A 26,679-nucleotide genomic window follows, 5' to 3' on the forward strand; every position below is an offset into this window, starting at 1 on the left:
AACCGGAGAAAAACCTATCCCACTTCTGCGTTGTCCAGCACAAATCTCAAATGGAACTGTCGGGATTTTAACCATGGAACCCAGCGGTAAGAGACCGGCACACTGCCGCCTGAGCCATAGAGGCTCATAAGTAGATATTTATAAAAATACATTTATAATACTTTGGTAAAGTTCAAATCTCGAACTCATGATTAAGTATACAAAAGTTCAAAATAGGCTCGGTTCTTTTTTGTCTGTCTGAGTGCCCGTCTTCCGGTCCGTTCGTCGTACTGTCCATCGGATTATCTTTGCATGAATATCGCGGAAAAACTGCTCAACGGATTTTCTTGAAAGTTTAAGCTCCGGGATATCGGCAGAGTGCACTATAGACGTAATTTTGAAAGATGCCTTCTCACGGTTTTAGAGGGAGATCCGTTTACTGCCTGCCTCCCTGGGGAGAAAGGCGTAGAGCGTATGGTTGGCATGGAAACGTGGGCGGACCCACTGCGGTTGCCATGGAGATAAGCCTGCCTACCGGCTCGTGTTGCTTGGAGCTGCCAATCCTCTCAATTCTGAGTTACGTACTACAGAACACAGCGGTCTGAACGAACGAAGAAGTGAGTCGTAAGTGAAGGGAAGGAGAGAGGAATTTCGGAATTCGGCAGCACCTTGCAATGGCACATGCAATGTTCCTACCCCCGGCCATACCTTTCAAAACGCTTTTTTTTATATTACGTGTATAGGCTATAAGGGGCTGCCTGACCGAGGCGGTAAAAGGGTGCTCGGTTCAACCGGGAGTACGTGGGTTCGAATTCTCGTCAGGGAGTCGTACAATTTAAGAAACGGGCTTTTACCTTCCACCCCTCCAAGGCTCTTCATGGCCTGTACGAAGATTGTATAGGTTATACATAATTTGGTTAGTATTCAGAGGTATTGCAATATGAAGGGCAGCGAAAGACGAAATAACAAATTTCACCGCAAAAAATAATAGCCAGATCGGAAAATTGAGGCGGTCGACGTAAAAATGTCACATATGTGAAAAATTTTGGAGAAAAAATAAAATGAAGTATTTGTCTTCGTTTTCTTTTTTTGTGTTTATTTCTTTTCCATAATATAGTGTTTGTTATTATTTAGAATATTTAATTCAGATATGAATAATTCACGTAAAATATAGCTGACTCTGTAGATCAGTGTTAGAGTGTTGGCCTGCGGCTCCCAAGATAGTGGGTTCAAACCCGGCAGAGGTATTCGGATTTTTGAAGGGCAGAAAAAGTCCATTCGACACCCCAAGTCGTACGATGTCGTCATCTAAAAGATCTCCGGTGACACATTTGGTGCTTGCCAGACAAGATAAATTAAAACTCAGCCATAGACGTCATAGACTCGGTCTGTCATCTAGTAAGCCTAGAGTAAAATAGAACGTCGAAATTGACGAACAGACAGCCAGATGGCGTCAAATTGAAATGTCTGCACACGGTAACTGAGGCCATACGATTATTATTATTATTATTATTATTATTATTATTATTATTATTATTATTATTATTATTATTATTATTATTACGTCAAGTATGACCGAAATGGCTCCCGAATAAAATAGATAAGAACTTTTAAATCAATATTATGAGCCCTTTAAAGCTGAGAGCTTTTGCGGTGGTAAAATTCAATGAACAAAACTAAAATACTGTGTTATAAATTAAATGTAGTCCAATATTGATACCAAATAATGAGTTTATGGAAAAATTAAGTGGCTACAATAGAACAGTATTGTCAGAGAATGGAATTTTCTGTTCAGTCATGGTTTATTAACATTGTCAGAGAATAATACAAAAAGGCCCTAATACATGAACTGTTCAGGCTTGGTTAATCATACCCTCAATTAACGTAACATCGTCTCCAGACCAAATTTGCACAAGCTTCTTATATCCTTAACTTTCTTTTGGTTCATATCCCGGGGAGCGGTCTTTCCAATGGTGAAATTTTGTTTTCTGTACGGACACCTCCAAATGCAAAAAGGATTTCAATCTGCAATGAAGGTGTGAGAACACAAAACAGTACCACATCTCATTGTGTTTATGATCACATACCGCATTACTGTGCATGAGACATTATTTTTGGATACTGGCTTGTCAAAAAAAGAAGATAAAAATGTATCCAAGTCTGCAAGTAGGTCCAAATCTATTGAAACGTCAAAAATGGAGAAGGGTTTCTGCGACACATATCATTGCAGTAAGATAAGGCTTGGCCTTCCCAACCAGTTATTTCTGGTTAATGCACTGTCCGATAAGTCCAAAGTTCCTATCACACTGTGAGGATGTGTGGCCATGAACTGGGAAAAGTTGGCTAACTTTAAACAGGTGTAACAACAACAACAGTTTTCAACGTACCCCACTGAACGTTTCGCCATTATTAACGAGAGAAAATGACGGATAAACCTATATAGTCTTCTTAAAATGGGCCCATTGGTCGACCGCCTCAATTGAACATTATTCAATACTATGGCAAATATACTTATTTAAAATATTTTATTATAAGTAATTTTGACACGCCACCACCTAAATCATGCATGATCGAGCTGGCCGTGACCAACACAATCGATAAAACAAGATGTGAACAAATTTAAAATATGGAGGGAAGCTCAATACTTGAGATGAAATTTGAACCGGTCGGAGAAGCTATTGGTAAGCGAACCGGAGTTCAACCAATCAGAGGCACTACAATATTCCAAGCCCTGAAACATATCAGCAATAACACAAAGCGGACAGAGCACTGCTGTTAGTTTAGTGCGCTGCCACTTCTCTCAGCTAGATGGCGTTAGTGCTGCAGTTAGACAAAAACTGAACCGTCAGCAAAACGTCCGACTGCTAGTTCTAGAACATAGTCTATTAAGGCGATAAAGAAGGAGATGCAAATAAACAACTCGACAACATAAGAAATATAGCTAAAAGGCTATTATTATTATTATTATTATTATTATTATTATTATTATTATTATTATTATTATTATTATTATTATTATTATTATTATTATTATTATTATTATTATTATTATTATTATTATTTCCGATCTGCTAAGGACCACGTGCCAATTTCAATTCAATTAATCATACTTTGTTGTTTTCTCTTGAGTCCCTTCCAGTACTCTTTCATCCTTTCACTGTGCTGTTTCTTTCTGTCCTCGGACTACTTCACACCATATTTCTTGTTCAATCTTCCGTGGAATCTTTCCATACTTACTACCCTCTTTCTAAAAATTTCTCTGTCCATAGTTACAGTACTTCTTTCCTTATATTTCATTTCTACATCTTTTTACATTTTCTTTACTTCTTGAATCCAGCCAGTTATTGACTTTTTGTCTAAAATGTACTTGAAAATCCTTTTTGTTAATCTGCAATCATCCATTCTGTAAATATGTCCAAAAAATTGCAAACTAATTTTCTCCTATGTTCCTGTAATTTGATCATCAGATCTTAATTTCCATACTTCTGTTGTTTTCACAGGGCCTAAGATTTTTCTCACGATTCTAGTACCACATCACTATCAATTATTATTATTATTATTATTATTATTATTATTATTATTATTATTATTATTATTATTATTATTATTATTATTATTATAAACAAAAACATCGCAATTGGGAAATATCCCGGTGACAATGGTCATTTACAGTAGTGTGATAATAAAGTAAAGGTAAAACATAATTACCCAACAACAACAACAACAAAACTACAAGAAGCAATTCCTTGGGAAAAAAAAATGTAAGACATACTACTAGTTTAACATTATAAATCCAGCATCATCAAATACAATTTCACACACAGTTTAAGTATTACCGTAAGGTTACGGATCGCCTTCGAAAAGACACACTCAACTCCACCGAGGGTTGGAAAACATCTAAGACCTCATTTTGCTGGCAAGTCATTTACGGTCACCTATTAAATAATTATCTTGCACATATTTATGGGGTGTAAAAATTTAGTGAAATGTGATCAAAGAAAGTGATGAGGCGACTGTGAAAAATCTTTACGCGATACGGCAAAATAAAAAGCAAATTTGGACTCAGCACATCGATCACACGATCACCTATTAAATCTTTTACTGGAGGAAAAAAATATTATTTTTCAGGTTACTGAATCGTTGTCTTGCGAATCATTTGATAATATGGACTGTTTCCACACAGTTACGGCGATTCAACCGCCCTTAACCTTCATGCGCTCCGCACACTGGCCGCATTTTTTGGCTTTTGTCGCACATTTCCCGCCAGAGAGTTCAGAGAGGAACAGATATTCCTTAGTTAGTCATTTCGTCATTAGTTGGCGTTCGATTTCAGCCCACTGATTCCTCCCCAACATCTCCGTATAGCCCGAAAGCCAAGGTGCCGTCTTGCGAGCGTAAGCGACAACTATTTTTCCATCTCTCAACAGAAGATGTAAGTAGATATTTACTATTTTACTTTTTTGCTAGGACTTAGGAATTATATTCATATTTGGATACGCTAGTGCGGCATATAGATTTTCCGCGTTAAATTTTTCCTTGAAATATGCCTTCCTTATTTTGCTAGGGGATACTAACGGTCATCTCTTTTGTTCAGGGCTTAACAATACAGCGAACCTCAAAGATTGTTTGGAATTCTGGATGAAGTTGGGAAAGAAGAAGAAGTGGCATTTCGCGAGTTGTGTTATTATTTTTGTATCATATACTGTATATTAGTACTAATTTTACTTGGAGAAAGAGCCGGCCCCGTGGCGTAGGGGTAGCGTGCCTGCCTCTTGCCCGGAGGCCTCGAGTTCAATTCCCGGCCAGGTTAGGGATTTTTACCTGGACCTGAGGGCTGGTTCGAGGTCCACTCAGCCTACGTGATTAGAATTGAGGAGCTATCTGGCGGTGAGATAGCGTCCCCGGTCTAGAAAACCAAGAAAACCGGCCGAGGGGATTCGTCGTGCTGACCACACGACACCCCGCAATCTGCAGGCCTTCGGGATGAGCAGCGGTCGCTTGGTAGACCAAGGCCCTTCAAGGGCTGTAGTGCCATGGGGTTTGGATTTTACTTGGAGAAATGTAAAAAATGAAAATATTTATTTCTTTTTTAGTGAAATAAAATTGAAGAACTCAACATGTGTAACTATTTTAGTAACCACAAGATAAGGAGAACTGAATTTATATTGAGGAATTCTGTCATTTAAATAATAAACATTTCTGTAAGGTACTTAATCAAGATTTTTGGATTTTAAAATGTGCTTGTGATGCAATGTCAGAGTTGCAGTCCTAATTATTTTGAAACGATGCGAGAGAAGTCGAGAAAAATTCACGAAAACGATAAAAAATAATGGGCGGCCAAATTGCCGTCCGCGCGAGCGTGAACATGACGTCAGGCCGCGCGAGCGTGAACATGACGTCAGGCCGCGCTATCGGATGAAGGTTAATATTGAAAACCACATGTTATGATAAGCTTTTGGACGCTTTCCGTGTCAGAAATCAAGGTGAAATTCAAGGAACTTAAGGATAATTCTGATTGATTGATTGATTGATTGATTGATTGATTGATTGATTGATTGATTGATTGATTGTTATTTAAAGGGGCCTAACATCTAGGTCATCGGCCCCTAATGGTACGAAATGGGACGAAATGAAACGACAAATTAAAAACCCAAAATACTCCACTGACCACAATTCAAAACGTGAGGACGAAGAATGAATGGATGGATATGAATCTAAAACGATCAGTGGAACCGACCTACAGTGCCTCATATGCACAGAAGCTGGCGTAGAACAATGGTATTACTGACCAAGGGACTGCCTCTATATCACGATACTGAAACGATGATGCTTATATATGCGAAAGGAGTCCAAAATACAAGTCATCGGCCCCTCGTAGTGGTACTTATCGCTAGAAAAGTAGAACCATGGTATTTGTCAGGTTGCGGTACTAATCAAGAGTACCGTAGACTCGCGGTATTCAACACATTATGGTACTACACAGAGGTAATGATATTCGCACATGTATTACAGACCTACTCTGTTTCGCACATTGCGGTGCCCTCGGCAGGCAACGCAAACCTATGGTGTTCATCACCTAAGTGTACTAACCACAAGGACTCGTACTATCCCGTGGTGTTCCTCATATAGTGGGTACTAATCACAGGCAAGCCAGAACCATGGGTTCCTTCATCCCATGGTGTCGCTCATATAGTGCTACTAATCACAGGTATTGTAAAAGCCGTCGATCCCTCGTTTGCTACTAATCACAAACCTATTTGTTACCCCTTGGTCGCCCCTTTTAGTCGTCTCTTACGACAGGCAGAGGATACCGTGGATAAGAGGGGATCCGTCACTTCGAAAAATGAAGTGACGGACGAAGAAAGACAAGGGCCACTAAGGGCGTGAAAATGAAAGACTCCCTCGGCCTCGAATGCTCTAATACCGTCGGGGTCAGAAAAGGACGAGAGTTGACCAAGGGAGGTCGGACAGGATAAATGAAAGTGAGGAGCCTGGCACAAGTAAGTGGAAGCAATGTCAGGACTCAGCTAAGGGCCCCGTGGTCGCCAACCCTTGCTTCCAAGTCGAGAGCCCCTTGGGCCCATTTTAGTCGCCTCTTACGACAGGCAGGGGATAGCATGGGTGTATTCTTCATCTGCGTCCCCCACCCACAGGGGGTAGGATAATTCTGAACTGACCGTTTTCTCAGCTGATAACGATAACGCGACGGTAGCAGTGGGCACTTCTAGTATAAGAACAAGATCTCGGCTATGTTGGCAGACCCTGTTTACGGTCTGAGCTCACGTGACTCCACCACTCGAGTCTCCAACGCCACTGTGAAGCTCTTAAAGCAGTCCTCAATGTCAAATGAGCAGGCTAAACATCTGACTTCGGGGGCACACAGCCGCCAAGATTATATGGATTACAAAGTCTATAAAGAAAGCGTTCCACTCTGGACAATAGTTAGTGCGAAAGGTTCTCCTACGTGTGTTCTGGCTAAACATCGAAGAAAACTGCTTCATCCACATAGAGGACTTACCCGTATCATACAATTATGGACATTCTATATTCCATCAATCAATTGTAAACCTTAACCCTTCAACCCAACGCACGTATAGTGAGTTCTGATGTGGAGTCCTTGTTTACTAAAGTGCCGATTGACTCGGTCAGGTCTCTCATTGAGCATCTGTTCGCTGAGGAACACCACTGCATTACTTCTAGCTAATTTTTGCGGTGTGGAAAATTTTCCAACAGACGAACGGTATGGCTTTGGAAAGTCCACTTTCGCCCGTAGTGGTTCATTTGTTTAAGGAGCATCTTGAGGAGGAAACTATTGCTTCGGCGCCTGTCAAACCGATGATTGGGTGCAGGTATGTTGACGATATATCAGTGGTCAGGACAGAAGGTCCTAAGAAATTTCATCTACTCCTAAACCACATAAATTAGTAGCATATTTCAATTATTCTCTATGGAGGTGTAGACGGACGGATGCCTTCCTTTCTTGGATATACTAGTACGAAAGAAACACGATGGCTCCTTACGGCACAACGTGTGTCGTAAGCCTACCCACACAAATCACTATCTCCATACAGATTCTCACCACCATCCAGCACAGAAACAGAGCATTCGAACGACATTCACTACGAGGGCGAAACGAATTTGTGAGCCATCAAATATCCAAATATAAAATTCACGCTCAAGGTTAATGGTTACAACGATGTACAGATTCATAGAGCCCAGCGTCCCAGAGGGATTACTAAGCGAAACTTACAGAACGAAGACTCAAAGGGAAATGCCTACCTCCTGTCACCCACAATGCCACAGATCGAATTGCCAAGGTCACAAGCAAGCACAATAGAAAACCGTTTGGCCAGTCACAAAAGTTGATCACAGTTTAGGTAAATGCAAGGACAAATTGTCGCCACTGTTTCACTCTGGGGAATAAACAAATCCCTGTGCTTGCGACAAGGTATACATTGGCCAAGTATGCCGGTCCATTAGTACTCGCATTAAGGAACACCAACGAAATATACGTCTAAACCAGCCATATAAGTCAGCAATAGCTGATCACGCACTATCATTGGGACATGATGCCGTGTTTCCAGATGTTCGAACTCTTAACCACACCACTAAACAATACATTTGTAGAATTATACGGAAAGCTTTATTATACGTTAAAATCCTAATAATTTTAACAATGACACTGGTTATCAATTATGTAATACGTAGTTTCCAGCCATTAAGGATTTACTTACCTGTCATTTTACCATTCTTATTTCGTTTCTATGTTTTCCAAATTCATATTCTCCTCATCACTAGATTGTTCGCTCTAGGCTATGTGCAATGGGTCATACTTTTGGACAGGGCCGGATTAAGAGGGGGGCTAAAGGGGCTGCAGCCCCGGGCCCCGCGTGCCAAGGGGCCCCGGCCCTTGGCCGAGCCTAAAATTGTATAAAAAGGCCTGCTGTTCCACCTCCGTGTATGTACATGAATATTTATGCTCGAATAATGTCGAACACGCACTCTTGCTTCCTTCTTATCGGCTGTCCGCGTTAGTATTTCATCACTGCTAGAATCAATTACCGTCCGAAGACACGAATCCTCGCTACTTACGCACTGTAATTATTGTAAAAGTTATATTTGACGAAAGTTTAAATCTTGCAGCTTGTGAGTACGGGCAGAGTGGGAAGGGGGGAAGAGGTCTAGGAAGTGAGCGGAAAGGGGGGGGGGGGTGCACAGGGGAAGCACGGTGGAATGCGCATGCTATACTATATCTTTGCATCAGGAAGAGAACTTCCAGTTCACCTCTCATTATTGAACCATTCGTAAGTTATAACTGTAATGTTCTTGTAAAATGGATAGAAAATATCCTAGTGGTGCCAAAAAACGTAAGTTCTGTTTTGTATGTCGATTTGATAGTGATGATGAGACAAATGTGAAATATGTTTTGGCATTATGAAATATTAACATGAAAAACAGAGAAAAATTGTAGTCTATTTCAACACTTCCCTATTCATCATTTTAAGTGGAAGTAGTTCTATAACAACTTTAGTATGCTAGTCTTACGTGATGTTACGAAGAAGGGGCCCCACATTTTTAAATAACCCAGGGCCCCCAAACATCTTAATCCGGCACTGCTTTTGGAACCTGTACACACCTGTTACTGTACTATTCTTACTTCTTTTCATTGGGAAGTCTGCAACATTGTTGTAGTTCTTCAACACCCCGCCGCCCCGGGTTCCGCCAGACACGCAACATGTTTCTCGTTTTTTCTGCTACACACGTTTCTTTCCATTTTTAGCTCTATTCTGTTCTTCTATTCTGTCAATCTTGTGTTGCACTTTATTTTCTATGGCATTTGCTATTTGCTTTACGTCGAACTGATACACATATGTCTTACGGCGACGATGGTATAGGAAAGGCCTAGGAATTGGAAGGAAGCGGCCGTGGCCTTAATTAAGGTACAGCCCCAGCATTTGCCTGGTGTGAAAATGGGAAACCACGGAAAACCATCTTCAGGGGTGCCGACAGTGGGGCTCGAACCCACTCTCTCCCGATTCTATGGCATTTGAATGTTGAATGCATTACTTAGCAGATATACATTGACTGAGCAAATGTCATGGGATAGCGGAGCACTGATGCGCAGGTGTGTTGTCTGGGCACCACACGCCCCCTGTGCCAGCGGCAGTTGTATAGGAGACCATGTGAGCAGTGTCTGTGCATGTGACAGGTGTAACATGGAACGTCGTCGTGAGCTGACACCGTTCGAACGGGGTATGGTGGTCGGTGCCCGACGGATAGGAATTGCGATTTCGGAAGTGGTGCGGGAATTCGGATTCACGCGATCAAGCATGTCCAGGGTGTATCGTGAATGGTTGAATGTGGGTGTCACCGTCGACAACAGACGAACGACCGGCCGTCGAGACACCCTCGATGACCGTGACCAGCGACATCTGAGACGGATTGTCAGTAGTGACAGACAGGCAACCGTGCAACAAATCTCGGCTCAATTCAACACAGGCCGTGCTAGATACGTCTCCCAGTGGACAATTCGTAAGAACATGGGTTCTATGAGGTATGAGAGCCGGCGCCGCACATGGGTGCCACTGTTAACCCAACGTCATCGGGGACAACGACGCGCATTTGCCACTAGTCACAGGAACAATGCCGTAACGTGATATGGTCCGATGAATCACGATTTCAAGTGCACCATGCCGATGGGAGGCACCGTGTATGGCGCAGACCACTTGAAGCGATGGATCCCGCCTCCCTCGAAGGTGTAGTCCAGGGCGCTGGTGTCTCTGTTATGGTCTGGGGTGCAATTTCCTAGTATGGAATTGGCCCCCTAGTTGTTCTGGGAGAGAGTTTGAATGGTACGCGGTATGTTGAGCTGCTTGGAGACCACTTCCAACCATTTTTGGCCTTCCAGCGCCCAGACAGTTCTGCGGTGTTTCAAGATGATAACGCGCCTCCACATCGCTCCCACGTCGCCCGGGAATGTTTCCAGGAACATGCAGAGGAGGTTGAACGACTGCCATGGCAATCCAGGTTCCCCGATATGAACCCTATCGAGCATATCTGGGATGTCCTGGAACGCAGGCTCCGTGCCATGCATCGTGCACCCACAAACAGACCAGCACTGCAAAAGATTTGGTGTCAGCTGCGTCCAGAGGACTACCAGGGACTTGTCGACTCACTTACATGGTGTCTCACTGTAGTTCGCAGTTGCCAGAGGAGTCCCCACACGCTATTAGGTGACTATCCCATGATATTTGCAAAGTCAGTGTAGTAGGGGTCCCCATCGTACGAAAAACGTAAAATTAAGCAATTTACTAAATTGTGCCAAACTTTGAAGGGTTAAAGGGTCCGAAAAGGTCTCTAATTGTGAGTCTTGGGTAGCACTTTCAAACTAAGAAAGTAATTTAAAAAATCACTTCCGGCCTAAATGCATTTCCGGTATAATCCTAAAATCGCCTGTTTCATTATTCGTCTTCTCTTCGATACAAATCCCAGCCAAATTAACTTATTTACATAATTCCTTCATCCATTAACTTCAGGCGCGTCTTGAAGTTTTTAAATGTCCACACCGAGTGTAGTTATAAGGGCCTAAGTAAAACTCTGCATTGACTCAAATTAGCGCTCGTAGTGGTGCTTAAGTGAAACGATGAATTGACTCACATTAGCGCTCGTAGCGGTAAAAAAGGCAAACTGCTAATCTAATCCGCCAAATAAATAAACACTAAATATTCTCGTAATTTATTATATTTTATTTACCAATATTTCGTTGCTCATGTCTCAAAGATGTTTTTAACATTGAGTTGCATACGTGAAGGCCCGGAACTGGTGTTTTTTTTCAATAGAGTTCAGGAATGTTGAAGATTTTAGAAGTAAAACTACAAGAACAAAAAAAATCCGCTTGATAGTGCCATGAATGTCTCATTTAACTGCCATGGCTGAGCGCTCATTTCTTCACAGCTCGGATAAAACTAAACCAATTACATATATTTTCTGCATTGTTTCCTGCGATGTTGAGGAAATCAGAACTACGGATTTAATTTTATTTTTATGTATTTCATCTATTATGAAATGAAATAGCGTATTGGCTTTTAGTGCCGGGAGTCTCCGAGGACAAGTTTGGCTCGCCAGATGCAGGTCTTTTGATTTGACCCCCGTAGGCAACCTGCGTGTCGTGATGAGGGTGAAATGACGATGAAGACGACACATTCACCTAGTCCCCATGCCAGCGAAATTAACCAATTATGGTTAAAATTTCCGACCCTGCCGGGAATCGAACCCGGGCCCTCTGTGACCAAAGGCCAGCACGCCAACCATTCAGCCATGGAACCGGACTACTTCTACTATATTCGTCCCTTATTCGTCTGATGACCTTGATGTTTACTTCGCACGTACATTTGATGGAATAAGAAACATCTTAACTATAGCTCGGAAGCCAATATACATCAACGGTAAAACATTCTTAAATTCAAAACTACATTATTAGAGAAGTCTTGCTCTAAACAGATGAGATTTTCTTCTGAAGACGTGGAGGAAAGTTCTCTACGATATGTAAAGAATTTCACCTTGTTGTTCTGATATGGCAAAAGTCCAAAAGCTTATTTATGGACGTGAAAGCATCAATATAAATAAGGGATTAGTGAAGTTAGCTAATTCGGTCACCTACGTAAAAGCTCGCTACGTAATATTGTTTTCTCTTCTGTTACAGTATTTGGAGATGCGTTTCAACAAATCTGTGAGAATATTTATTTCAATTCTCTGCGTCATCAAAATGGTAAGTGTATAATAATGTTGAAGACCTGTGAATTGCCTAAATAAAGACCTGTAAAAGTTCCCAAAATATCTCCAAAAAGGACGTAAAATGCGATCCAAATTCATCCATAAAGTTAGTTTAAATTACGTATTTAATTAATGAATATAATTTTTTTAAATGCAAAATTCTGGTGGTATGCAAAATACAGCGAAAAAATATATGAGTGAAATACTTCATTTTTTCAGGCGTTATATATTTTTAGATTGAAATAATTTAAAAGAGGAATTCCGTATTTGTAAAAATAGTACTTGCAGAATTTAGAATGAAATGCTTTATCCTTCTAGAATGGATTTGGCGAATCCGCAATGGACATCTTGCAGAAGGAAATTGAAATTATTTATAGCCTAGATTGTAATGCCTCGTTCACCGACTTTACGTACCGATTTTCATTAAATTCTTTTCAGTGATTTTCTCGTGATGCCCGTATATACATAAACATAGACAGACAGACAGACAGACAGACAGACAGACAGACAGACAGACAGACAGACAGACAGACAGACAGACAGACAGACAGACAGACAGACAGACAGACAGACAGACAGACAGACAGACAGACAGACAGACAGTTTATTTATCTTTCCTTGCTGCTGTGGACACGACCAACACAAAAATGCCATTCTTTTTAAATTCTGAGCAATGTAGAGACATATCTATATATAGGTTTTGATAGACCTAATTTTTACGAATATTCTCATATATTGGGAATAAACTTTCTATAAACGCCAAAGCCAGGTGATACCCTGACATCATATGCAAATGATAACAAAATTCTGAATGAGAAAATTACGAATTCCACCCGCATTTTTGTTATGTCCACTGGGACGTAGAACGCGAAACCGTGCGTTAATATCTCCCTTATTAATCCTCCTATAACAGGTGCACATGAGAAAAAAGTTTTAGAAGCTGATTACCTTTAAGGTTTGTAGATTTCCATTCAGGCTGGTCTTGTATATTTTGTGGGAGTGTAAAATCACTGTTTCAATTTTCTTAACCCCCCCAGTCCATTCAGGGATTTGGAAATATTATTGGTCCTAGCACCTACCCAAGGGCAGGCGGATTATAAATGTGAAGTTTGATAGAAATATATCATATTGTTTTCTTATGAGAACTCCGACAGTCAAACAGACAGAGCGACAAAGAGACACTAAAACAAAAAAATATGCAGATGATCATTATTATACCTGAAACGGATAAGTGTACGAACATTTCGTCAAGATATTCAATGTACAGGCACACTGTCGTTACGATTTTATTTATATAGACAAATGTGTCCTTTACATAAAATTTCGTATATGTGCTCTTGTGCCTTCCTCATCCGATATTATTCCAAGACTACAAGTTTACATGAGTAATTGCGACGGGGACACTCACACGCGGAGATTATAAATCCCAGGTAAAACGTAATTTTTTCCGGCATTTCGAGAGCAAAAAAGGGTGTGTTCTGCATATATATCGTAAGAAGTTCCCGGGTAGAGTAGTTTGAGAGATTGAGCTCAAGTTAGCAGCTCAGTCCGGTGGTGTTTGAAGGTGCTTAAATAAGGCTGCTTCGTGTTATTTGATTTACTGGCACGTAAATGACACCTACAGGACAAAATTCTGAAAACTGTAGAAGTAGTTTGTGGTATAATATATTCGTTATTGATTCATGTCTGTAGATTAATTGCCTTGTTAAGGCGGCTTCTGTGGCCACTTCTGACATCTCATACGAGCTTTCGAAATAGTTTGCAAAAGCAGTTTCAACGCCAGGCTAACCAGTTTATTCTCCCATATGGCTCTAATTATTTAAAAACACTTCTTCTTATTATTATTATTCTTCGTCGTCGTCTTCTTTTTCTCCTTCTTCCTCTCCTTCTTTCCTAGCGTTTAGTCCCGCACTGTTGTAGGGCCCGTTTTTAAACATGCCATTCTCCACTTCCTGCGTTCGAAGGCGTCAGCTTCATTGGTGCCTACAAGACGCATGTCCTGCTTGACGCAGTCGAACCATCGCTTCTTGGGACGACCTCGGGATCGATAAACTCCAGGATCAAATTGGAGGGCTGCACATATCACTGAGTCTGCAAGGCTTCGGAAGACATGGCCATACAATATAACCCATGCTTCTCGCATCTTCTCTGGGATAGGTGCAACTACCAATCGCCTTCGGATATCTTTATTTCTGACATGGTCCAATCTTGAAAGATCCAGTGACCAACGTAACATTTTCATTTCCATACCATATAGAACCTGCTCGTGCTTTTTTTGTTGTAAGCCAGCTTTCCGACACTTAGATTGCAACTGGTCGGGCCAACTTTGGGTAGGGCTTTCAAGAACTGTTCCATTAAACCAAATTTCATGTGCAGAAGTGACAGCATAATGTTTTGTTGATCCACGAAGTTCTTGCACATTAAGATGAAAAATAGGAATCAAGATGACCGCAATATAACAATCCATATACACTACAGACCAGAGCAACCACTGCCAACCTAATTTAAACGCATATTTACCGATTTCAATAGTGTATTTTGGAATTTTCTACAAGTGTAATTATCTTAAATATTTAATTTTTAAATGTGAAAAGTGTTGGGTTTTACAGACTTTTTTATTGTGATATTCGAATTCAGCACACTAAGATTCACAAGAATATAGCAAATACATTTTACAATTTTTTTCATCATTAGCCTCTTTTCAGACATCGCCTGTATTCCACAACATTGCTGAGAAAATACTAAACATTTCAATGAAAGACAGGAAATCCAACAGATAACCGTGCCAGTTATAACCTGCTTGTTAGCAAGAAAAGTGAAAAATATAAAATTCATTGTCATAAATATTGTCGTGTGTGAACTGATTAGGAGGCTGATCGGTTAGCGTTCCTAATATGGGCGAATATTTGTCGGATATTCTCTCTTAAAGTATATTAATTATAATAAAACATGCTTTCTATTAATCCCAAGTCCATGTAAAATCAATCTTAATTCTGAATTAGCGGGGAAGACTGAATAATAAATTTGTATTTTCTGCTTTCCAGTTCCTGTCTATACCCAGATATGTATATCCACCAGCAGTTGTGTTCAACCAAGGTGAGAAAATATTGTTGCTACTTCCGGAGTATTTATTTGAATCCTCCTTTAATTTCTTTCTTTTGGTCCGGCAATAAAGTTTAGTATAATACACCAGTGGACAAAATGTTTTCCGGATTAATATCATCTTGCCCACGACGCTACTACGAGTACATGACCTGACTGAATGAATGAAGGAGTTATGAGTACTGGTCTGTAATAAACTGAGTGTATCCATGATGATGTTACAAATTTTCAGGGATGATGGAGCACATCAAATGGATCAATTTGAGATAAAGAACCGTATTCCGGAAACCTTCGAGTCAAAATTCAAGTAAATTCTACTCATTTAAGTCCGTTTATATGCACATGTCTCACAAGCTGCTCCATTTACAAGTATTCGAAATGGCGTCCTCCTGAGTGAATGCAGACATGGCATCGTCGCACAAAATTCTGTCGTACCCGTTCGAAATTACCCGGTGTCGTTTGAACAGCGTCGCAGGCAGCGAGACTTCTTGTCTCTACAGTTGTCACATACACAAGGTTTTTCATATGGCCCCACCAAAGAAATCAACTGGGGTGAGATCAGGTGAACGAGCAGGCCACGAAACAGGACCTCCTCTTCTTATCTACTTTGCAGGGAAGTTAACGGGTTCAAATCCGACTGATGTCGCTGGATTTTAAGGGTGTTTCAAGGTGACAACCCCAGATCGTTGGCTTTCAGTACGTTAAAGAAGTACTGCGGAACGAATTTCCGACACCCCGGCAACTGTTAAAAACAGACTAACGTTAACCAACTTGGATTATTAACAACTTTTGACCCGAACGTTTCCGGACTACGGCTCCTTATCTCAAATTGATCTATTTGCCGTGCTCCATCATCACTGAAAGTTTGTAACATCATCATGGATACACACTGTATATGGACAGTTTGATCGCGGCCCTCTTAAATCATATTTTTCACTTTTTGCTCAAGGACCTCGTAGATCCGGAAAACACTTTTTGTATGGTGTATTGAAATTACAAATATGACCTGAACTCACCATACGTCATTATAATACGTGCCCAAAATGCACACCTTCACGTCACAAGCATAGAGAGGTTCTGACATACTAGATCGTCGATATTTCATTCGATATAGGTAATTATTTAAAGTATCCATATATCGATATTATGAAAATAAAATATCACTATTTCCCGGTTACAATATTTTTTTCAAAATATAAGGACTTGACATTATAATGTTCCTTAAAATTCGAATCATGACTGTTCCAAGGAAAACAAAATAATAAAGAGAATCGAATATAACAAACAGTATTTTGTAACAGAAAAAGTGTTGTCTTGGGGTGATTATAAGAAAGAATAACAATTTTATACCTGTAAGTAATATTAAAACGAAATATCAGGGAGGCGAAGTATTCTAGCAAATCAGGTTATCCATTACAAGCTTGAAAATTTGTAATGATTTGCTTCAGAATTCTTTTGATAAATCTAGTTTAATAAAAATATTGAGTATACAAGTATTTAACACCTCTTATAAGGTTTAAAATTCTTTGTTCAATACAAATTATCACATTTTATACATTTCCAGTGACAGGAGAAAGCCTCCATTACGGTTCCGCTCTGCTCACCATCGTCTGCATCTACTACACGTGTGTGGTAAGTTTCTATCTAAAAGCATGAAGTGAAATACCTTACGTAATTTGAAAGTGCTAATTGTGGTTGTCAATAAGATAAATATTTATAGAAATTGCATCAGATGCTTACCACAGTGATGAGAGAGTAGAGGGAGAAAATTATTTTCTCCGTTTTTACTTTTACAATTTGTTTTACCTTTCACCGGCACAGATAGGTCTTATGGTGATGATGGAATAAGAAAGGGCTAGTAGTCCGAAGGAATCTGGCATGGCCTTCATGAATTTACTGCCTTAGATTCTTTAATGTAATTGTTCAGCTTTTTCCCTACCTAGACTAACATCGATGAGGTTACTTCTATATCCCTACTATAGAAATATTCATACAATTCTGGGTTATAACAATTATTATTAATTTCATGTGGCTATTTCTAGCCGAGTGCAGCCCTTGTAAGGCAGACCCTCCGATGAGGGTGGGCGGTATCTGCCATGTGTTGGTAACTGCGTGTTATTGTGGTGGAGGATAGTGTTATGTGTGGTGTGTATGTTGCAGGGATGTTGGGGACAGCACAAATACCCAGCCCCCGGGCCATTGGAATTAACCAATGAAGGTTAAAATCCCGACCCGGCCGGGAATCGAACCCGGGACCCTCTGAACCGAAGGCCAGTACGCTGACCATTCAGCCAACGAGTCGGACGTTTATAACAATACCAATTTTGGATAAATTAACGGTAGAGTGCTAGACTAATGTTGTATTATTAGTGACTCGATCCTGTGGAAGGAGGTGTGTGAAGTGCTCTTCCTTTAGTGTAGGGAAGTAACTTGTCAATCATGTTGCTGGAAGTATGCGAAAGGGGAATGGAGATGGATATTGTAGAAGAAAGGATCTGTCAGATATTTCGTTAACCAAAGTGAATTGTTAATATTTTTTTCAGATGTTTTCTCGCAACTGTAAATCTAAAGGAATCATCATTTGGGAATATGTTCTTACCAAGTATTGAAATAATTTAATATATCATTGATATAGCATATAACACGTCCGACTCCTTATATGAATGGTTATAGGGTAGAAGATTTTGTTGGCGTCTCATTCACATTCTTCTGGGTGCATGTGTTTGTCCCAACGCTTTCCTCTTCTTATTCAGACAACACACTACACTATAAACCAACTCAGAAACACGCAATAGTAATTACAAAGGCCCAGATGTTGATGACGTAAAGAATATTAGAGAATGTACTTAAAAATGTTAAAAAAGTCTTTATTAAATGACCTACAGTTCAAGAAAGTGCATTATAATGTTTTAAAAATGAAGTTTAAAAAATATTGAGGGAAATTAACAAAGTACAAACAAAGTACAAAATATAGACCATTCATTAGGAGGCTGCTCGACGACAAATAACACAAAATACAATGAATAATGATTGAAAATTAAATAATTTGAAAAGAATTCGAAATAATAAAAGACGACTTGTGAAATTATGGTCTAAAAACATTTGAAGAATTATGAGATGAATTTCGAAATTAATCTCTACAAAATTTGAGATATAAATGAGATTTGCAAACAAAGACTCGAAAGAACAAAAATAAGACTACTTAATTATATGTTCTTTCAACTCACCTTAGTCTGAGTTGCACTGAACTACAAATGTCATTTCCAAGTTATGGAAATTGAAGGATTTGCGATTATCTGCCAAGAATTTTAACACCTCGAAAATCTGCGTTCCACGTCAGCTTTTGTATAACTACTTGTTAAGGCTTCCAGACGGAATTTCATAAAATAATATGGTAAGAGGGCAAAAGGGACAAAATGACCTAAGGAGGCAAAATTCTCCAGAATATGACCGAACAACTTTCAAACTCAAAAATATTTTTAAAACAAAAATGCAATAAAAATGCAAATATTGCAAAATAAATAGGATATATTTTTTATCACGGCCCATGGTTTTTTTGAACGAATAGTATCCATGAAATTTAATTGTAATTTTTCTCCTAAATGGAGGATAATAATTGCTTTCACGCAAGTCAACAGTTAATTTAGCAGAGTAAATTAATAAATAACATTAATAATAGAGAAATATAGATAAGTATCAACGGCGACTATTTTTCTATAGAAACGACTCTCTTTTGTGGCATTCCGCTTCATCGTGCCGTCTTTTGTTTCCTTCCTGAGGTCCAGGACTAGCACCAACGAATGGAAGTGCAGTGTCTGTGAATTCTCAATACCTTTGTCCATCATGACAAGCGCGGGCATTTCAAACGCGCAAATGAAGGTGAAATGAATATCGTAAAAACACAAAAATTGATTTTTGTTGAAAGAAAAATAGCATGACCTCTGGACCAATAATTATATTGAATAATGAGTGATGAGCACAGGTCAGCAACTCGCCCCACCAAGTAACATCAAGCAAAACAAAGAAGTGAGCAAAGATTTAATACTTTAGTCAAAATAATTTCCACCACATTCAATACACTTCACCATTCGTCGAAACCAGTTACTGAACCAAGTCTGCCACTTTTCTTCGGTTACATTTTCACACTTTTGATCTCATGCTGCCAGAAGCTCCTCGTCGGATGAAAAACGCCGCCCTTTCAGCTTCATCTTCACTTCTGCGAAGAGTGCGAAGTCACATGGGGCGAGATCAGGACTCTATGGAGGGTGATCAAGCACACTCAACCCTGATCTGGCAAAAAAATCCATTGTTACATTAGCACGATATGCTGGAGCATTGTCGTGATGCAAGAGCCAAGTGTTGAGCCGTGACCTTGGACGCTTCTTGAGAGCCAGGATGACCTGAGGCAGACAAGTCTTACTGTACCACTTGTAGTAACTATTCTTTGTGTTTCTAGCACAACCGGAGTCAGGATGCCCCGTTTAGTGAAAAATACTACAATCATCCTTTTCTTCACTGACCTTAACTTTCGCACAGTCACAGGAGTACCCTCATCTTCAAACAGCCACACCTTGTTCTGGGATTTTGTTGGGACATCGTAATAATAAAGCCAAGTTTCGTCACTTGTAACGATGCTAATGACGTTACGCGAAGTCCCATTTTCAAACTGTTTTATCATTTTTCGGCACCATTTCTCTCGATGTGCCCTTTGTTTCTCTGACAGTGAATGGGACACAAAAAGGGAACAAACCTTTCTAACATGGAGATGGTCTTGTGGAACTGAATGAATAGCAGATGCAGGGATGAGGAGGGTCTCTTCTACCTGCCGATATGTCTACCGCCTCTCTTGCTACAACATTTTCCTCACAGCCTCATTGTTTTCTTCAGTCACTGATTCAGACGGTCGCCCAGAACGAGGATCGTGTTCAACCATAAAATTTCCTCTCTGGAACTCTTTGTACCAGCGAAATTTGTTGTCCGATGTGGACAGACTTTCCCCAGCACAGGAGTCATTTCCCCCAGTCACTGGTCAACACTTAATCCACGAGCAACATTTTTTTTTTTTTTTTTTGCTATTTGCTTTACGTCGCACCGACACAGATATGTCTTACGGCGACGATGGAATAGGAAAGGCCTAGGAATTGGAGGGAAGCGGCCGTGACCTTAATTAAGGTACATCTTCGGCATTTGCCTGGTGTGAAAATGGGAAACCACGGAAAACCATCTTCAGGGCTACCGACAGTGGGGCTCGAACCCACTATCTCCCGATTACTGGATACTGGCCGCACTTAAGCGACTACAGCTATCGAGCTCGGTGAGCAAAATTGTAGCAGAGAATTGCGCGATATTCACCTTTAGACAACACTGACATCCTAACTTGCTTTCAGTCCCACTGCTTGGTAACAACTGGTGTGAAGGTCACACCTTGCTGTCTTCTATACCGGTTTTCACCCATCTTTTCATCCCTCACCATAACAGGGGTATTACACCCTACCGGGCGTCGAATGGATGACCCACGCATAAGAATGCCTCCACGTAACGGGGTAAACACCCACGGATGAGATTGGATTGAAGAGCGGGTCGAATTGCTTAACGAGCTTCGGACCGCTCCCCTTCCTACTTTCTGTGCCGGCCCGGCAGCCTGAGCACTTGGGGAAGTGGTACGTTCAAGAAAAACAAAAACAACAACTACTTAAGATGGAGCCTTATGTCTATAATATGAAAGTAGGATCTCTGGGTTCAAATGCCTATTGGATACTGCTTAACACTGCTACAAATGACAAGAATCATAAAATAGGGGTTACGAATGCAAATTTATTCAAATATGACCATAAAAAAAAAGTTGACACAGCTCTATACAATGACTCTCCACATATGGGAGGAAAAGAAAATAATAATCATTTAAAAATACGAATCGCCCATGGGCGTCGTCTGCATAACGGTATGATTGAGGTTTTGCGACTTGCTATCGTTCATTTTTCCTCATTAATTCATACCGTTCATGAAATTTGTACATTATTCTGTCGATCACACCGTGAGATGACTTGATGTCCCGATACACAAATATCACTAGCTGTTCTAAGCACGAACATAACCGGGGCCTACGCTACATAATATCATATTAAAAGACACATTTGCATAATGCACAAACAAACACAAATACCATTTTTGCTAAACCCCGGACTTCTCATCTGTCACCAAGACCACACGTCGTGCACATAGGTTCTGTTTGAACTCAAAAATATGTGCACATCATTACGAAACATACACAAAACATATGGATATATACACTTCATGCACACCGGAGAACCCTTCCTAGAAAAGAAAACAGCATGGTTATCACAGTCTCCGGCCCAAAGCGCAAGCTTGGAAGCAGCTCGCTCAAGGGCGCCGTCATCATCCGGCGTCGAACTGGCAGACTCCCGACCGAGAGGTACTGTGGGTTTCTGTAGATACCGAGAATAGCTACAATCTCATCTCGCCGGATATCTGGGGGAATCCCTACTCATTTATTAAATACCCTTTTAAAAGAAGTTACCGTGATATTATCATTATACAAGTATTCTTAGCTGAGCCATTTAAACCAACCGAGGGGAGCGCGAGGTTAACCCAGGGCTCCAAGTTAGTCTTAACACAATGGTTTAAAGGGATCCCTCTGTCGCGAGGGCGAGAGCCAGTCCTTCACAACAGAAGGAAGGCCGGCCATTCACTTCGCACGGCCGTTCTGATTCTTCTCTCGCTCACACGTCTACCCTCTCATCTCGGGGACACACATATCCACAGCCCGCTTCATTTGTTTATTCATATCATTATGGAATTCCCATGAAATACTCTTTTTATTCACTCCTTCTCATTATTATCACTGAGACTGTGGGCACGATCACTTCTCAATCATCTCATCGTAAGTTCCTATTCGGCCCTTCCACTACGCCTCATACCGCGTATCTTCTTCCCTTGGGCCTATGGCTCTCATGGCTCCTCGTCCATACCACATGACTACACTTATATTTAAACCTTCTGGCCAAAGATTAGGGACTCATGCCCCTGGGTCTTACCCCGGCTATAGATAAAAAAAATACACTCCAAACCATTATGGCCCATTAATCAAAAATCACGGGAGACTTGCACATGGTCCCTCACACCTATCTAGATCACACAGTATGTACCTCTCCCGGTCGGGATTTTCTTCATTCTTGATGTACATGCACGGATTATATCTGTAAGCTAGGCATGCATTATCTGACTGACCCATGAGTTTCCCTGGCATATCCGACAACCACGTGGGACAGTGACTACCAACATTTCGACATATTTCCCTGCTTGCCAGCACTATGTTTCCAACCGCCCCTACGGGAAACTCAAATATTCTCCTAACCTTGTTCCCATATTTGCTAGGACATTCTACATTAAAAATATAACCCTCACGATAAGCTAACCATTAAGAAAGAAATATGAGTCGTCCGGGAATTCAGCTCCCTTAAATTTTACTTCAACATTATAAAATCAATAAAATTTCCATATAGGACATGCATTAACTTACAACATTTTGATATTTACAAAAGAACGCTAATCCTATCCCCGGGTTATGTCATGCTTAGAAATTAAATTTGGACATCACTCATCTGTTTGGTGGCCGTTGTTTCTTCCGCCACGGGAGACCCATGGTGAAGTTCTTAGTACTCCATGACCACTCGGTAGGTGGCGGGCGTGCAGTCCTTCATCCCTGGTCCATACAAGTCCGACATCATGGGAAACTCGTCACAGCTGAAATCTTACAGTAATCCAAGTGGGTAACACTTTTACACTCGTCTCACGTCCTCTATTTCAGAGTTTACACCCGCGTTCACAGTAAGAATCGGGTGGCTCACGAGATTCGAGCCCCTGATTCAAAGTAACACGTTGGGTGATACCAAATTATGAATTTGACTGACTCATTAAAGCCGGCACTGTCTCAGCCGAATTCCAATACTTGTTTGCAAATTATGCTCGCGGGTTTTTACTAGTTTGACACGCAGCACAGGAACAATACCTAGGCTCGTTTGGCCTCCCGTTCACTTCACAAAGCGTGCTGGACACCATGGCGCTTTCAATACACGGTCAAGGGTTTCTGACTTAAACTGGGGCACCGCGGGATATAGTGTCCTCCTCACCGACCCGTAAAAGAACAACTGTCTCTACAATGGCTTGCCCGGCTTATATTATCTTACCCGCCGGAAGCTCGGGGGCGTCAACGTTCACGGTTCATTAAGAACAAGAGCTCCTTTCGTACCAAGAATTGACGATATTTGAATAGTGCATCTTGTAGCCCTCTGTCTCCTCTTTCATTTGAGCCTGGCGTGCTGGACCGACGATCAGCAGTTTTTATGTAATTTGCTTCCCGCCTTTGATTAATTCATAGCGTCCTCTGGGGGGTGGAGCTATCTCCTAAGCGCGATTCTTGGCGTGGGTGACGCCGCTGTATCCACATGTGTTAGCGATATGTTACATCTTGACAGCTGGTGACCTCATTTCTTCCCCTGCATAAGTTATTACATATTTTTAGTCTGGAGAACGCAGAAAATTCCGCTCTATTCAATGGTGTGTCTCACATAATTTTCCTATGTCTGGATTAAAGATATCACCCCGTTTTTACGCGCTAAAATCCGACGTTGGCACCCGTGACACGTGCATAAAAAACCGGAAGTTCCTTGTGTTCGTTTGGCACTCTGGGAAGCTAAGCTCCACCTCGGGGCGTATCTGACTACTCCAGCATCGCGTCCCCTTCTATCTCTCTCTGCAAGTTGAGAGCGTAATTCAGCGGGGGCTTGGCTGTTGCTTTGTCCTCCCTTTGTTCGCAGGCGTTCTTTTCGCGGGTTCCGTTCTGGCAGGACGCCGCTCGATCCCCTTCGCCCATACTGCTACCTATGACGCGACCTTTAGGAGTAATTTTAATGGAGTATAAAGGCCCATATCATTCCCATGGAGCTGTACAGGACACTGTACGGTTTCAGTATCCAGCCAAACGTTTTTGCGTACTGCAAAACTTTCCTAGTGCCCTTTGTATATAATTCTCTTGTAATAATCGTATTTATTAATTTACAGCTAATTTTACTCTTAATTTACTTAAAAGTAATTATCATCTTCCATTTAGGACAAAAATAGAATGAAATTGCATGGATATGATTCGTTCACGTGCCCGATTAAATCTCTGAATATAGGGTTGGTATCAGGAAGGTCATCCGGAGGTAAAACAGCGCCAAATCCACATATGAGGCACAGATCGCACCCACGACCCCACAGGTGTGAGGAAACGGTAGAAGAATATAGCATGTAATACGTTTAAAACCCCCCTATGAATTGTGGACAACACAGTAAACATTCTGTAATCATTTGTCACGTGCAGCTTTGATAATTCATAAAACTTCTAAGACTGCAGCTTTTTGAACCGATAACTTCAAATATGATCGCTATTGTAATCATGTTATAGAAAAATTGATTGTAATTATTTCCAGTTCAATTCAATACATTTCAATACAACAAGAAAATATTATGCCGTTACTGCAATCAATGCCTTATTTCATGAATGAAAATATTTGACGTGCAAGATTACTCCGCAAGTACTTTTTATTTAAATCCTAATACCAACAGTATAAGCTCTGTACCTGGTAGGTATTGTTTTGTGTTTTGGAGACATTTTCACACCGGAAACACGCTGACTGTGAGTAATACTATGAGAAATGAAAAACATAACTCTGATGAATATGAAATTGTAATTTTAATGAATACTGTTTACAGGGTGGGTTTAAAGCAGTGGTGTGGACGGACGTCTTCCAATGTATTTTTATGTATGGATCGCTATTATTAGTTATCATCAAAGGAACCATTGACATTGGAGGTCCAGCAGTCGTGTTTGAAAGGAGTAATGCGGGCGGTCGCTTGGAACCACCCAAGTGAGTATAACAAACCGTACGCACAATTCACAATATTTTCTTTAATAATATGTCTGAAATATCACAGGTGACCACAAGCCTCCACAATACTACAACAATTTTGTAAATTAATTTTCTTCAAACTTAAGAACAAAGGAAATGAAATACAAACTTTAAAATATATTTTTGATTTGCTGCACATGATTGCTTTAACATGGTGATGGATGCAAAGGGTGTGTCAATATCCATGCAGTGAGGATAACGGTAAAATGACATTTTTCTGTTTCCCAGTCTGTTACAACACACAATAAAGATAGACGTAATGATACCTGCGACTTTAAGTTTCTTAACCTGATATTTGTTAAGATATTAAGAGATGCAAAGGTTATATCTATTCGTTTTATCTTTGAACAATTCTAAAACAAAGGGTCTATAATATCCCAACCGATACGGTATTTACAGATTATGAAAAAGTATTTGACCCAGTAGATTGCCAATAACTGTAGCATATTTTCCTCATCAATGAAAAACCTAAGCGTTTGTTAAGAAGCTTAAAATATGACGTAATAAGAAACAAGAATTACCATAAAAACCGGAAATAAAGTTAGTGAATAATAACGTGCAATCAGAAGACGACAGTACTGGGGGGTGTCGCTCATCACCCTAAATATTAATGGAGTAATAATGCAATGGATGAAGCCACAAACATTTATTCCTCTGAATGAATACATCTTTTGATAAATAATGGGAAATATATGAATCTGAAGATGACTTATGACGAGATTCCTCTTAATGTAAATGTCATCCAAAATCTCGGCGGTTCGAGCCCTCCCTGGAAGGTGCACAAGTACAAGCCGCTGCTGTCATCCTGACTGCGGCGAGACAGAAACTTCAGAGCGCGTACTTGGTATCTGTCCCAAGGGAGCACTGCAAAAGAATAATCGTCATCACATGGTTAGATCATCTCTAGCTTCAGTATTAAGGGAAATGAAGCAGCAAGTTGATGAAGAAGTTCACTGTGTTCCTTTTACGGAATCGAACAGAAGAGCCGAGATAATTGCCATCCATCCAAAAAAGCACTCTGGTTTAATGTTGGATCCCAATATCCGTTTTGGAAGAGACATTGAGCTGGCGGTTGAAGCTGACAGAGAAAAGAAGGATATTTATGAACCATACCCCCCATCCTTAAGCGAATTTTACAACATACGACTTGAGCATTGGTCACATAAAGGATTGCTTTTTGGTAGCAAAATACACCGGGAATATCTTGAAAGTGTTAAGCATCTACAGACATACACTCACGAACATCATAATAGGCATTATCAAAGACTCGTTAAACATTATGTGCCACCTATTTTATGTTTCATAATTGAGTTGCCAAGATGCAAAGAGCCTTAAATTCCATTATAATTTTTTT

General features: G+C 40.5%; 1 protein-coding gene across 2 annotated transcripts in view; it reads left to right on the forward strand.

The window, feature by feature from the left end:
* Positions 1-26,679, forward strand: part of LOC136867450 (sodium-coupled monocarboxylate transporter 1) — a 124,226-nt gene that overhangs the window by 46,272 nt on the left and 51,275 nt on the right. For both annotated transcript variants that reach the window (XM_067144656.2, XM_067144657.2), the window contains exons 4-7: positions 12,182-12,247; positions 15,297-15,348; positions 16,919-16,986; positions 25,129-25,283. In XM_067144656.2, the coding sequence (XP_067000757.2) occupies positions 12,182-12,247; positions 15,297-15,348; positions 16,919-16,986; positions 25,129-25,283 (341 nt within the window). The remainder of the gene's footprint in view (positions 1-12,181; positions 12,248-15,296; positions 15,349-16,918; positions 16,987-25,128; positions 25,284-26,679) is intronic.

Source organism: Anabrus simplex, chromosome 3 (assembly GCF_040414725.1).
Source record: "Anabrus simplex isolate iqAnaSimp1 chromosome 3, ASM4041472v1, whole genome shotgun sequence".
NCBI lineage: Eukaryota > Metazoa > Arthropoda > Insecta > Orthoptera > Tettigoniidae > Anabrus > Anabrus simplex.